Raw genomic sequence first — 16237 nt, forward strand, 5'->3', positions numbered from 1 at the left:
AGACAGACAATCCTACCCCTACGGCACCCCTCCAATCAATACCGTCTTAAGACATCCAGCCGGAGTGATATCTTCCGGTCTCCAAACATTGATTTTACTGCAGTAAGTCCAAGGAATCACAACATCTTCTCGTGATTTCTTTGGGTATTCTACAACAAGTTTTCTTTTTCATCCATCTCATCAATCGCGCAACCGGGGAGTCTGTAATTGAATTTGCCTCAAGATCATTGAACGCTATGCTTTTGTTTGCATTGGATAAGTATTACCATGACTGAGAGGGGGAGAGCGATCTTTCAGACTTTCAATACGTAGAGTTAAACCCCATTTCATTAAGACACTGGATCAATAGTCCCACATAGAGAACAAACATAACAAGTCCATCACCTATGAGGGGGAACCCCTCTAAAAACAATCCCAAAGTTCTCTTGTGAGCCACGCAATCAAGTCACCTCCCGGCCGCCACCCGAAGTCCCATCTTTCTTTCTATCGATTTCCTCAGCCCCACATGTGGGATTTCATGAGGGATAAATGCACTTTTCAAAGAGGTGAGCGGCAATGCCGATACTGTAACCGCAGAACTTGTGATAAATACGAGTACGGTCTGAAAAATGAGTTTCATAATGACATGTGCAAGCAGGTAACAATTGATGTTTAAAACACCCGGTCACAGCATAAATTCTGAATGATATCCGTCTGGCCTTTTTCTCAAAATCAACAAAGACATACCAATAATGTGACTGTAATCAATGAAACGCATGGTAGGGCATTCCTGCACACTTCTTTCTTTGTGTACCCAGAACACACAATCAGGCCTATAAAGTTCATTCAAAGTAATTGCTAAAGTGTATTTGAGTGATCCCTTTTTATCAAACAGTCTGATAAGGCATGATGTCAGAGAGAGGCAATGTCAACAACACGAGTTTGGCAAACATGTAAACCCTTTGTGAAGGTATGGTATCGCAAAGCAGCAACCCGTGCATGTACGCAACTTACACACCAAAACTTTAGACTAATTTGTCCTCAATTAATGAACGTGACAAATTAACCTTTCCTACTTTTAAAGGATGGTAAATGTATGCAACTTATGAAGTTTACAAACCAAAATTTGAATGATTTTTCCTTAGATAATCAACGTGTCAAATTTATAACATTTCAGATTTCCTTCCTTTGGAGGTACATGTATGGGGGGCATTCTCAGAATATAAGTGATCAAATCACCCTTCAGTGTATACAAAAATTGGGTGCTAGTTTAGTTTGTCAGGATACCCAAAATATTTTATGTACCAAAATATTTCATAAATTCAAATTATGCCCTTTTTACACAGGATTTTCTTAACCCCGGACTATCGCTAACCCCGTACTATCCTTAACCCCGTACTATTTCTTTTCCTTTTCACACATGCCAAATTGTTATTGCTAACCCCGGATAAGGAATGCTTGCTTTTTACACACGAAACTCGCTAACCCCGGACTAGTGGTTTTTGTCGATCATTCGTAGTACAAGTGCTTCACTCGTACACTTTTTACACACGCTACGATTTCCTTAACCCCGTACTATAGGTAGGGCCAAATTGCCATTTAGCCCCACCTATAGTACGGGGTTAAGCTTAGCCCACTTTCGTTTTACACATGCGATCTTAACCCCGTACTATTGCTCTTAGCACCGCAATTGGTGGGATAACCCTGCTTTTTTGCAGGGCCAAATAATCCCGTACTATAGGTGGGGTTAGCCCACTTTGCAAAAACGCTGTGTAAATCGAAAGTGGGCTAAGCTTAACCCCGTACTATAGGTGGGGCTAAATTGCCATTTAGCCCCACCAATAGTACGGGGTTAAGGAAATTTTAGCCTGTCTAAAAAGGGAATTTATGTGTTTGGTATTTTCCATCAGTACTGAATTCTTCTTCCATTGAGTACAATCCTCTTTGTAGGGTATACATGTAGTCGTACTTGAATTAGGCCTCAATCACAAAAACACATCGGTCAAGAAAGAGGGGGAATTAATGTTTCCCCTCACCAAACACTGATTGGCTACACAATTATACAAACTGCCATGAAACTGAATTTGACCTTTTCTTGCCAATTACCACACCACAGGACATCTCAACATTAAATACGCCTCATCCTCCCTACATTCAATATACTTTGTATTCTACTTTGTTAAACATTTCCTCATAAGAACAGTTTCCTTCCTAATCATGAGCACATCATTCAGGGCACATGCAATTCAGATATTAATAAGCTTTGGTCTAATGCAAGTGGAGGAAAGACATGAATTCATGTTTAGCCGTTGATTTTGTAATGCGTTCTGGCAGCTTTCTCCCTTTTCCCCCATGTGCACTTATAATGTAATTAAAGGGCAATCAACCCATAATAAGATTCCATTACACGGGTTTCGGACACTCGCGCTTGGGACCGAGACCTGAAGACGAATCTGCATAATGTGAGTCATTAGTGCCATTAGGTGACTAATTGAATAATGGGGGTGGGCCGCTTTCGGGATGGTGAATCAAAGGTCAAGGGTCATAATGTTGGCGAGACAGAAGAAGAATGGAGAGTAAACAGCTTCAGGCCCCAAAGGGGATGTACAAATGACATCAAAACAAGAAAGGGAAATAAAAGATTTGCCTTATCGTGAATGGTGGTGTGAAATGTTAAATGGAAGTAATGTCTGTACATGTATTTTGTCTAAATTTGCTATTAAAGATGACAAACCAAGTCTTGAGGAATTCTTTAAATGCAAAAGACTTCACAAATGATTTACTTGTTGTACACAGTACAGGTAGGCAATAATGGCCCAAGGTTGAAATTAATTCTCTAAAATTTTGTAAAACAAGTTCGGTTGTTTACCAAATGTTTGAGTGAAGTTGAATGAACATGAATAAATTTGAACGAATGAACGGAATAATGAATGATTCAATTAATGAAAGGAATAATGAATGAATGAATAAATGAATGAAAAGCAAATTCAATGAATGAATGCTTCAATAAATGAACGATTGAGGAATAAACGAAAGAAAGAAATAAATGATTCAATGAATGAAAGAAACAATGAATGACTGACTGAAGGAAGGAATGAATGAAGGAATGAATTAATAAATGGATGAATGAAAGAAAGCAAGAAGGGTTGATGAAACTGACTAGTTAACAAATGAATCAATAATAATAATATATGAGTGAAACATATAAGAATGAATAAAAAGGGCATGATTGAGTCGTGCAAAAGGTAATAGAGATTGGGATGGGGAGAAACATAAAACATGGTCATACAATTACACACATTCACAGACAGGATGTACCCTGCTGACAAATAATTCTAAAACATTATTCTAAAAAGTATGATTCAACATTTGTACCAGAAAGAATCCAGAAAGGTAATATTGGCACCCTGGGGACTGACACAAACAAGTCATGACGAAGAGATAGACTGGAGCATGACGAAGAGATAGACTGGAGCATTCCCAACTCATCTTCAGGATCCTATCCACTTTAAAGGGGTAGAGTACTTCTTTATACCCTGTCAATATGAATTGAATATTTCATTGAAATCTCATGGAATTTCACAAGCATTCCTAGTCCCTGCTCTTTTTGCACAAGACAGACTTTGTCAATGCTACAATAGTAGAACAGGGGAGCGTTTCATCAACAATATTGTCTGACAAGATGTCAGATCTGACATCTTTCCTTCATTCTGATTGGCTGAGAGGCACTGTTACTATGGTAACTGTCAGAAAAAAACAGGATTTGTCTGATAAAACGTCCGACAAGTTATATCATGAAACGCTCCCCTGGACTTGTGATTCCTATATGTTTGTAGGCCTAAACAAGTTAGCACATCCATGTCCACAATTTCTTATCACTTGAAAATTGATTTTGTATTTTAAAAAATCAGTTTGCAAGTCAAATTTACAAAAATAATTGCTAGTACTCCCATACATGTAAATACTGGTATGCATTCATGTGTGCAGCGCACATGACTTGGCCATCCAAAACCTTCACCGAAATTCTGGGGGTAATTCCTTTATAATAGGCCTATCCAATCTAAGAACAATAACTATTAGAAGTGATGTAAATGCAAGCAAAAAAAAGCCTTGACACACATGGTCCTACACCTTTGTTTTAAGAACAACACTTAAAAATCAACTCTGGTCCTCAATACCCAGCCATGCTATGTCTTATCACCAAAATCATGGCTGATCATATATTTGCTCATCTGACAAGATAAGAATAGGAGAGGATGGAGTTTGGGGGAACTGGGTAAATATTGAGGCATGGAACGGAAATGGTTTCATTGAGGATACTGTACACACACAACAGAAATTGCACATGGTTCTTTGTAAACAGACAAATTCATTGAAAAAAAAAGGATTTCCATGAAAACTTCAGTATTTTCATTCATTAAATGATTAAAATCTGACGAAAAGAGAACAGTGTATATGGTGGACTACCCACCCCCCCCCCAAAAAAAAAAACTATTCTGCTGTCAGACAGCACGTACAGGCTGGCAATAACAGAACAGTCCCATTCCCTTCGGCAAATTACAATAGAATGCTTGAAAGGTCATCAAAGGTAACCCATGTCTTGACAATATGACCCCAACCTTGTCGCATTGATATTGGGTTGCCGTGGAAACTGGCTTCTCCCAAGACTTGCCTCCCAAAAAACATGAAAATTGTAAGGGGCAAGGGTTGCAAACTTGAAACAGGGTATTAAGGAATTCCTTCACATTCACTTTCAAATAAAGCATTCTCTGAAGAATTCAGCATCAACTGAATTTCAATGTTTAGCAGTGGCTTTGATTTCCCATCATCCTTTTCTAATAAATATCTTTGTTTTGTTTAAATTTCAAAGTTAGGGCCTACATAAATGTACATACATGTACCTTCATATTTGATGCCAACTATTATGAAGCTTCTTTTAATAAGAAATGTAATTAAGAATTTTGATCTGTATTATCTTTAGTCAAATATAGAAATGTCACACGTACATGTAGGGCCTAAACAGTATAATATCAAACATCTGTAATCTTATTTTCTCCTAATAAAGAACAAAATGAATAACGTTAAATGGAATATCAGTAAGGGTAAGATCCACAAATTAAAAAAAATACACACATTTAGGCCTATCACATTTTGAAACTGATACAGTACTTTAACAATATCTTATGGTACACTGTGTCCACAATTTTACAGCAGCCCCCACTCACCTCAAACCCCTCATAAGGAAGCAAAATTGATTTAATACTTTTTTTATATTAAAAAAAATCTCCAACTTCAATGCTTTGATGGCAAAAAAATGAAGCTAAAAGTGCTCCGTAAGAGATCACACTGCAGCCCTGACAGATTGCCTTCAGAATGTAATAAGTCAAGAATCAATAATTTAGATCCTAGCTCCAAAATCAAATTAATTTCATGCTCTAGCCATACTGGATTGAAGCCTCGTTTAAAGATTTAAAGTAACAATGGCAAAATGAATTGATTTTCATCCCTCATTATGAAGCAAGGCATGTTCTATTCAAGGTGATTTACTGAAAATGTAAACATACCAGATAAAAGACTAGTTTTTCAGTATCTTTTTCATAAATGTTTGCATTCTTCACGATCCAATTCCATTATTCAGTCGTTTAAAACAAAAAAACTACACCATCACTTTCATCATTTGTAATCATCATCGTCGTCATCACCATCATCATCATCACCACCACCATCATCAACTCACAAATACAACCATCACCATCAATTCCACAGAAAATGAATATCTATTTTTTTTACGGGAAGGCTATAAAGCTATTTGTATACTTTGCGATGTAAAAGCTGTGCAAAATATTACCACTACTTGAAAATGAATGGCAATAGCCAATGAACTTTGAAGTCATTCTTAACTTGTGGCTTTAGCTTTATTACTAAATATGTGCATATTTTATCAACAAAAATTTTGGCGTTACAATTTTCATAAAGCTATTTGAAATGAAGTCATAGGCCCCTATTTTGTTTATTTAAATAAAAAAAAGTCTGCAAAATGTCTGGATTACTGCTCCTCCAAATAGTCACTGCTTGAATGTAAACTAATGGATCAATGCATCGCTTATTGCATTACATAACACAACAGAATGAAACTTGTTTTCAAACATACAGTAATGCTGGACACTGATAACAGCGGAAGAGACAGGAGTACTTGTCACTTCCTCCATCAACCAGGTCTTATTTCCTGGTGTTTGTTGTCCAGTAACTATTGTTATAAGCTGCTGAAATCCTGACAGCCGATTGGCTCAGGGCATATATGTCAATAGAAAATCACTAAGAGGATGGTTTGTGAAACACCCCCTGGTCTTATTTCCTGGTGTACTATGTTGTGCGGGGATTGCGCAGGAAGCGGTGTCTTGTGCATTCAAGGAATCTCAAAACCTTGGTTTCCTTGAATTCCAGTTTGCTCTATACCTGATCCTATACAAGCAAACGATGTAAATTACTCATGGGCTTGCAATGTACACAAATACATACAGATCTATATTGTATGTAGATTACATGCAACAGGAACATGACTACATGTTGTAGGAATCCATAACAAACAATACTGTACAAAATATGATTCTTGTAGACTGCACATGTAATTTGTATCTAAGTCAAATGCAAGAAACAAGTGATCCAAAATATCAAAATATGAAGTTTAATTATAAAAATAACTTTTTTTTCATTTTAGTAAAAGAACTAATCAAAGAGGAGTCTGGTAATTACTATCTTTACTACCAATTTTAATCTACAAAGAAAAAAAACTGCATAGCCATATTCTAACATATTGGTATGCCAATTCTCTGCATGTACAAATGTATGCAACTCATTACTATTTGCCCTTTATTTTTTTTAATTGAACAAAATCCTGTACAGGGGACATACATGTATATTTGTGTGTTGGCCTCAACTGTGACTTTAAGACCTACAGCCTAAACGACAAGCTGATTGGATACTGAAAGCTCATTGGTCGATTGCCCTGGACAGGCAGGGGGGTGGAGAAAATAACAACCCTTTCTTCACAACTCTCTATTGCGACCAAACCCTTTTCAGATGCAAATGCAATGAATGGTCCAGCCCAGGCTATTCAGATCATTTTCAGAAGACCTATTGATGGTAAATCCCTCTGGTCCAGACCAACTTAATCATGCCATAACAGCTACCTATTCAAGTCTTCTTTTTTTTTAACTATGCACTGGGCCATGAAAGGACTCAAGGTTTCAACTACACCTTATAGTGAGAAACCGAACACAATCATTCATGAAGCCCTCAATTTTTTTTTTTTGCTTCACTGAACAATAATTTAAAGACACTCCTGTTTTTAATAGAATTCTTTTCAGAAAAAAAACTATAAAGGACACTCCTCCTCAGATTTTCCTTTTACAGGTACTTGTCTTTATAAATAAGCTCATGGATGTTTGAGGGAATGGCTTTTGGAGAGGGAGGGGGAGCCACACCCTAATTAAATTCACTATCAATAATCCTATTACATTATACATATCTTGCAAGTTGCAAAAATAAACTTATTGAAATAAATTGGAAATTCAATTTGGATTATGTGCAAATGAACAAGTTATGAATATTAAGCAGGGAGTGTTTGGAATTATATTTTTTCTTTTCCCCCCAATCATGCACACTATGGACCCTTCCATTTCAGAAATCTGGCAGAAAAAAAAGGCATGTATGTACCTGTAGACCTACATGGATTAATCATAAACATAAAGTAAACAAGTTCACAAAGTTAACACTCAATGAAAGCTCAGTATTTGCACAAGCTCTTGAGCAATCACTTGACGGTGCTTATCAATTATTTAATATCACTCATCAGTCAGATATCGAGTCAACATTATGATGACAAGTAAACTATTTGCTGGTACCAGTATCAACTATTACTACATTGTATTAGTGTCTATCATCAATCGATATGAATGGACAGGGAAATAAACAAGTGACTGCAATGTAAGTGGCATAATTATTATAAATCATGCATTTAATCTAAGAGACAGAATGTTTTTACATAATGTAAACTGTATTTTTTTTGTATAATGTATACTTACCAGTTCCGATACTATTTTTTTTTTAAATCTGATATAATTATAAAATGAATTTAACAAGAATTGGCCAGTAAAACGATTTCTTTTGCAAACACAAAAAATAAAGGGTTCATTCTTGCCATATTTTCCAAGAGCTTTCTTTGTCTAGACGCCTACAAATCAAAGATTTTGAATGTATGGTAAGTCCCTAACTCTGCGTACAGACAAATATCCGCGTGATTCTAGGAAAAGATATGCGACGACCACAAACTTTACACATAAAATAGAAATATTCATTTAAAAAATCCCACTAAAAATGGTAGGAAAATAATTAATTTCGGGCATTTCATGTGAAGACCACAAAATGCAGCCTATCTCATAAAAAAGTGAATGGGCGTGCAGACAAGGGGAAACATCTTTTTGTTCAATCTGAAAATGACTGGTTTTCCCAATAAAATGATATATTTCTCTGAAATTTTTACGAGATTTTTGGCACACTTAATTATAGGAATATAATTTAAGTTTACAAATAACTATAATGAAAATCATTACCTGAATTTTTTAATCATCGGTAAAAAAAATCATAATTGATCTTAAAATTTAATAATTGTTAGGTGCACAGATAATGAGATATGCCCCTTTGCTTTTACAGAAGTGTTGGTTGTAATGTTAATGTTAGAAAACTGTCAGTTTTCAAGACTCATAGATGCAACTTAAATGTTATTTATGTACGGCCAAACTACGCACAATAAAGTTGCAGATCTTGCCTTCTAGTTCTAGGCCTAGGCTACGGAAAATAAGGTTGAATTGCCAGCTGATTACAGTCTATACAGAGTACAGACAGTCAGTAGTCAGTACACTGCCATGATTGCCGTCTGTCACCTTTTGATTCAGAAAAAAAATCCTGACCAAAAAAATAGGGCTTTTACTTTGTCCAGTCTAATCATATTTTGGAAGTTATGATATTTAGTGAAAAATTAATTAAAATAGAAACACAAATACCAAATCAATGACTACAAACATTTCCAGGCACTGTGACATACAAATATACAATAGAAACTCTACTTTAGTAGCCTACATGTACATGTATGTGGACGAGACAGATAGATGCGTGTCAGAAAGTTACAAGCACAACACATCGCATTCCAGCACATGTCCCAAACAACACACAAGCCGAAGTTTATGGCTTCAACGCTTGCACACTTCACACACACACAGAATGTATACCGGCCACACTGGTCCCGCACAACCTATGTAGGCCGCGCCGCGCACTAACAAAGTTTGCAAACTTACCATCGTCGAGAAGTCGCCCGACGTGCCCAAACATACTCGAAACCATCCCAAAATGTGTTTTATCCTTCATTAATTCGGCCAGATAATCTGGCGTACTCTGAACTGTTATTTTTTCTGGAATCTCGTTCATTTTGGGTTGTGCAATTTGTTGTGCTTGCGCAACCGGGGGAGGTGGCGTGAACTGCAACATTTGAAGATAGTTTTCACGAAGTTTGATGGTAAATCCACAAGAGTCGTCCGCTGTCAGACCGGCCTAGCTATAATATGATGAATGGCGTAGCTGTAGCTGCGCTGCAGAGCTAGAGCCTGCAAATTGTATGCATGCAACGTTTCTCCCTACCGCTCCGGTTGCGCTAGTGCGCCCTCTTGCTTTTTATGTAGAATAGAAGTACTAGTAGATCTCGTCAAACTTTATCAATTATTCTTTTTGACAACGAATAATAATAATAATGATAACAATAAATGATGATGATAATAATAATAGAATATATTCTGTTCCCACTGGCGTACGAATTGGGGAGGCTGAGGGAACTTCCCCCCAAAAAAAAATCACGGCCAGGAGAAAAAAAAACAGAGAAAAGGAAAGAGAGGTGGGTGAAATATTTCATTTTCTCAATATTTGTTTATTCATTTATTTGTTACTTGAAGTTTTATTTATGCAGGGAAGAGTTGCTAGTTACAGAAGTGCTTTCCACAACGACCCTTTTCCCAATAACATACAATTTTTTATGATTAATATAATTAAATCAGTAATATTTACATTATTAATATCAAGCACAATTACATATTCACATATACATATGGGCTCAAAAGAATTGAAAAAAAAAACAAACAAAATATTAATTAAAATCTAAATGATGAATCAAGTGGTTTCCAAATAAACGAAACCCTCAAAACAAACCCCAAAAATGATTTTGAAAAAAAATCATAAGAACTTCTTCCTATTCCAATATTTGAAATAAAATGATTTTCAAACTATTACACATTTTTGTTAAACCAGGTTTCAAAATTACTATTTTTTCCTTCAAATTTTGTAATTGCTTCATACGATATGATTATGTCATCATCAAGAACATTGTTTTATTCTAAAAGTAGCTAAATCCACTACCGGGTCATTTGAAGTTGGTTATTATTTTAATACATTAAATAAATTCATGCATTCAACTTTTTGGTATATGTTAATAATAATGATAATAATAGGCATTTATATAGCGCCATCTATCTAGAAATATTCTATTCCGAGGCGCGTTGTTATTATTATTATCACCCCGGCTTTAGCTCGAGCTGCCTTTCAGCGCTCATGCATGCAAGGAATCAATCCTGCCGGGTACCCATTCTCCTCACCTGGGCAGTGGCGTAGCTAGGATTTTTTTTCCCGGGGGGGCACCGGCCATTTTTCCGGTGTGTGTGTGTATGTGTCACAATAGTCCAGGATAGGCCCCAAAGGAACTTGACCAAACCTTGTTTTTTTATATATACAATATTTTTTGATGGTTTCTTGTCAATTCGAGGGTGCTGATTACGAATCTGTATGATGCCACTCGTGTAACCTTGAGCATTTTCCGCAAATCGGCAAAATCCAATATGGCTGCCAAAATATGCAAATTACCCATGAAAATCCTTAAATTATTCACACATTGGCTACGAAATGCATGAAATTGTGTGGCAGGAGTGAAATACTCTCTGAAAAAATAATTTTTTACAAACTATTTATTTTCCTGATATTCAAAATGGCCGCCATAGTCCATTGTATACTCTATTATGTACAGTATGAATAGGGAAAACTAATTTTCACAAAAACTAGCACTAAACCGCAAAAAAAATCGCGATGTATGAAGGAAGTAATGTATGCAAATCATCATTACTAACGAAATATATCATTTATTATGTCATATATGGGGACATTGCTGTATTTTGATAATTAAAATAGCCGCCACTGGCCCAATGAGTATTATGTATAATGCAATGGCCAGGGCCAAAAAATGACAAGAGTGAGCACCAAAATGCATATTATCAAGATAAACGAGTGGAATACTGACTAAAAACATCATTGCCATTAATATGCAATTTATGTCATTGTGATAAATGCTGTATTTTGACATTCAAAATGGCAGCCATAGGCCCTATTATCATGTACAATGCGAATGGAGAAACTAATTTTCACAAGAGTGAGAATCATAAAATGCATATAACTGTGATATATACGAGTAAAAATATTGTCTTAAACATGATTTCTAACTAAATACATCACATATTGCTCGTGGAGGTAATAAATGCTGTACTTTGAAATCCAAAATGGCTGCCATAGGTCCTAAAGTATTGTGTACATTGTAACATGGGACATATAACTTTGTCAGAATTTGGCTTTGCTTGACTCTAAATATTGCATATGATTGTGAATTGTGAATTGTAAAAGGGTGAAATATTGTCTAAAACCATGGTTTCTTACGAGATATATCATATCATGTGTAATTAATTTGATAAATGCTGCATTTTTAAATTGAAAATGGCCACCATAAGTCCTTATCGTATAAAATACAATTTGAGTGGAGACAAATAATGTTCACAAAAGGGGCTTATGGCAGCCATTTTGAATGTTGAAATACAGTATTTATCACCTAGATTACATAAGATATGATATATTTTGTTATAAATCATGTTTTCAGACAATATTTCACTCATACATCACCATTTGGCCAAGCATAACCAAATTCTGTTGAAATAATTTGTTCCCATTCACATTGTGCATAATCCCCCCTGTAGCGGCCATTTTGACTTTCCAATAACAGCATTTATCACCTAACTGGCAGAATAAATGATATATCTTAATAGGAATTATGCTTTCAGACAATATTTTACTCATATATCACTATTATGGTGCTCACTCTTGTGAATATTGATTTCCCACTTCACATTGTACATAATACTGTTAATGTCTATGGCGGCCATTTTGAAAGTCAAAATGCAGTATTTAACACTAACTTGAAACCTGAATGATATATTTCGTTAGAAAATATGTTTTTAGAAAGTATCCCATCAATTTATCACATATAATATGCATTTTAGTGCTCTCTCTTGTGATTTCTTTGCTTCTCTTTCTCATTGTGCATAATACTTTTAGGGCCTTTGGCAGCCATTTTGAATATCAAAATAAAACATTCATCACATACATGGCATATTAATAATATATTTCGTTAACAATTATGTTTTTAGTCAGTATTCCACTCGTTTATTCTTAATAATATGCATTTTAGTGATCACTCTTGTGAATCTTTTGGCCCCCATAGCTATTGTACGCAAAACTGTTTGGGCGAGTGGCGGCTATTTTAGATATCAAAATACAGAAATGTTCCCATATATGACATAATAAATGATATATCTCGTTAGTAATGATGATTTGCATATATTACTTCGTTCGTACATCTCGATTTTTTGCAGTTTAGTGCTCATTTTTGTGAAAATTAGTTTTCTCTATTGATATTATACATAATACAATATACAAGGGCCTTTGGCGGCCATTTTGAATATCAGGAAAATAAATAGTTTGTTAAAAAATTATTTTTTCAGAGAGTATTTCACTCCTGCCACACAATGTCATGCATTTCGTAGCCAATGTGTGAACAATTTTAGGATTTTTATGGGTAATTTTCATATTTTGGCGGCCATATTGGATTTTGCCGATTTGCGGAAAATGCTCAAGGTTACACGAGTGGCATCATCCAGATTCGTAATCAGCACCCTCGAATTGACAAGAAACCATCAAAAAATATTGTATATATAAAAAAACAAGGTTATGCCTCTTCTATCCTGGACTACAAGGGCGGATCTGACTTTCGCCAATATGGGACAGGGCCCGAAATTATCTTCACCTATATTTTCCCCGATCAGTCCCTTCTTAGTTTTATTCTAATAAAACAACATAAACATGAAAAATTCTCATAAGCCTTATGAAAAGCGCGAGCGATTTTTTTTTTACTTTCATGTATTTTTTCCTGAAAATTTAATATTCTGGGCAATGTTATGTGTGATACTGAACAAGATTCGTATGTAACTAGATGGTTACTGCAAACGCCAATGTATTTTAATAATGCGAGCGCGAAGCGCGAGCAAATTTTTTTTGACATTCCCACCTAAAAATTGGTCATTTTAATTTTTGTATTAATAAATGTGATAGGTATGTAAATAAACAATTGATGCGAGCGCGAGAGGAAGAAAATTGAGATTTTATACCTTAAAGCAGGACACTCTATTCATAGTTTGTAAATCATAAACTGGATATAGTCAATTGGGTATCATTAATAATGCGATCGTGAAGCGTGAGCAGACAATTATTGATATTCTGATGTGAAACTGGATAATTCAAGTACATTTTAAATAAAGAACATGCAGACTATCGGGCATGTTTTAGATTTAGACCTAGAATCTGGGCATTCTGAATACATTTGTTTAATGGAACATTATGGAATACACGTATACAATATGAACTTGGCAAATCAAACAATGTGACCACACAGCGTGAGCTTAAAATGCTGATATGTAGACCATAAAACGGACATTTCACAGACCACTTAAATTTTTAAATGAAAAAAATATCAATGAAAGCTCGATGTCCAAGCTAAAATATATTTTGTATATTGACTTCAAAACTTGCTCCATATCAGCCTATTGAGCAAGATATGAATCTCATCGAACAGGCAATTCTGGCGCGAAGCGCATACAAAATTTTTATATAGTAACATGAAGGTTTGTTTTTTTAATTGCAAGTCTTCCCCTCACATTATTTCATTCACTCGTCTTCCTCCTCTTATTTTCCTCTTCTTTTTTTCTTCTGTCTTTCATCTTCTTTTTCCTTTTTCTTTTCTTCTTTCTCCCTTTTTCTTTTTTTTTTTGCTCTGCCAATTTTTCTGGGGGGGGGGGCACCTGGGGGGGGGGGGTGCACGTGCCCCCAGGCCCCCCCGTAGCTACGCCACTGCACCTGGGTCGAGTGCAGCACTCGCGGATAAATTTCTTGCTGAAGGAAATTACGCCATGACTGGGATTCGAACCCACGACCCTCTGTTTCAAAGTCAGAAGACTTATCCACTGGGCCATAACGCTCCGCTAAATGTTGTAGATACAGGTTCACACCATCTGTGCAAATTTATTCACCATTTTACTATTTTATGAATACTTTTTTGATTTAGCTCCTTCAACATAAAAAAGCAACCGTCCTAAAAAAAAATATTTTTTATGGATAAACATCTGATATTATGTAAAATGTACACTTCTCTCGCAATTTCTATGTGTTTTGTTTTCAATTTCCAACATTAAACATGTTTAAATTGGCAAAATAGACCTTCCACTAAGGTTTTTTTTTTCCAAAAGGAGCTAAATCAATGAGAAAAAAAGAAATTTGAAAAAATTCTCAAAATTATATGGAATTGTAGGTTAAAAAAAACACGATTAAATTAATCTAGTATGATAATAAGGGAGATAAGGGAGAGAGCTGAATTAAAAAAAAATGATTTACAGATAAACGCTAAAAGTGGATCAATCTTTTTGGAATAAAACTCTTTATATTTGTTATCATCATCATCATCACCATCATCACCATTATCACTATCATCATCATCATCTTCATCATCATCATCACCATCATCGAAATCCTCGCCATCATCACCATCACCAATATCATCACCATAATCATCATCATCACTATCAACATCATCATCATCATCATCATCATCGCCATCACCATCGTCATCATCATCACCACCATCACCATTGTCATCATCATCATCACCATTATCATATTCAACATCATCATCATCACCATCACCATCATCACCATTATCATCATCATCATCATCATCATCACCATCATCACCATTATCATCATCATGAACACCATTATCATCATCACTATCGTCATCATCATCATCACCATCATCATCATCATCACTATCATCATAATCGTCATCATCATCATTATCATCACTATCATCAGTGCTCAGCAACAGCTCTCGCACATCAGCTAGTCATCTTTACATCCCGACTTCCCATCTCATATTGTCCAGTCCAACGAAGAGTTGATTTAATTAAATTCTAATGACAGGAATTAAGATAAATTAAAAAATATATCTATAGGCCTATCTGTTAACAACACATATCAATAGCAGTGCATAGTTTGGTTTGAATGTATCGTATTTCTTTCGCAGTTCTTTGTATCCAGGTCCCAATTTGTTTCTCCTCTGTCTCTGTCTCGCTTATTGCTTGTCTATCCTTCCATTCATGAATCTATTCATGGGGCGTGTGGTCCAGTGGTTAGAGCATTGGACTCATAATCGCAAGGTTGCGAGTTCGAATCCCCACTCTGCCATTGTCTCCACCTTAAAAGTCAGCCACTATGACTGATTAACCAAGACGTAAAATGCTGTCCTGCCGAGTTCCTACGGGAGTTACCATAAACAGAAACAGAAATATTCGAAATTCAAAATTCCAAACAAATGGTCTTACTTTTATTACAGTGAAAGACGAAACATAAATTTACTGTTATCACGGTAATGTTAGTAACAGGGGCGAATCCAGGATTTCCCAAATAGGGGGCACATTTTCTCGAGAAAAAAATTGACAAGCAAAAAAAAGGTATTAACTTTCAAAAGGGGAAGGCACATTTATGTTTTAATGGCATTTTTACATTACAAATTTTAATTGTGCCTCTCAACGTGCTCAAGGGGGGGGGGTGGTACGGACAGGCTTTGCCTCCCTGGATCAGCCAGTGGTTAGTAACCATAATATTATATCCCAAGCCATAAACCGTTACTCACGCGGGAAAATAAATTGTCCCTAGACCTACTTGATCATGGATTATGTTCTTCTAAAAGCAACATTTTCCGTAAAACGTTTTGTGTCTGCATGAAAGAGGA

At 35.7% G+C, this 16237-nt stretch overlaps 1 protein-coding gene across 1 annotated transcript in view; it reads right to left on the reverse strand.

The window, feature by feature from the left end:
- LOC121413919 (protein held out wings-like) overlaps positions 1 to 9651 on the reverse strand; it is a 65565-nt gene extending 55914 nt beyond the window's left edge. The window contains exon 1 of the mRNA XM_041606923.1: positions 9333 to 9651. Coding sequence (XP_041462857.1) covers positions 9333 to 9522 — 190 coding nt within the window. The 5' untranslated portion in view covers positions 9523 to 9651. The remainder of the gene's footprint in view (positions 1 to 9332) is intronic.
- Positions 9652 to 16237: the final 6586 nt, after the last annotated feature.

The sequence above is a fragment of the Lytechinus variegatus genome, chromosome 4 (assembly GCF_018143015.1).
Source record: "Lytechinus variegatus isolate NC3 chromosome 4, Lvar_3.0, whole genome shotgun sequence".
In the NCBI taxonomy this organism is placed as follows: Eukaryota; Metazoa; Echinodermata; class Echinoidea; order Temnopleuroida; family Toxopneustidae; genus Lytechinus; species Lytechinus variegatus.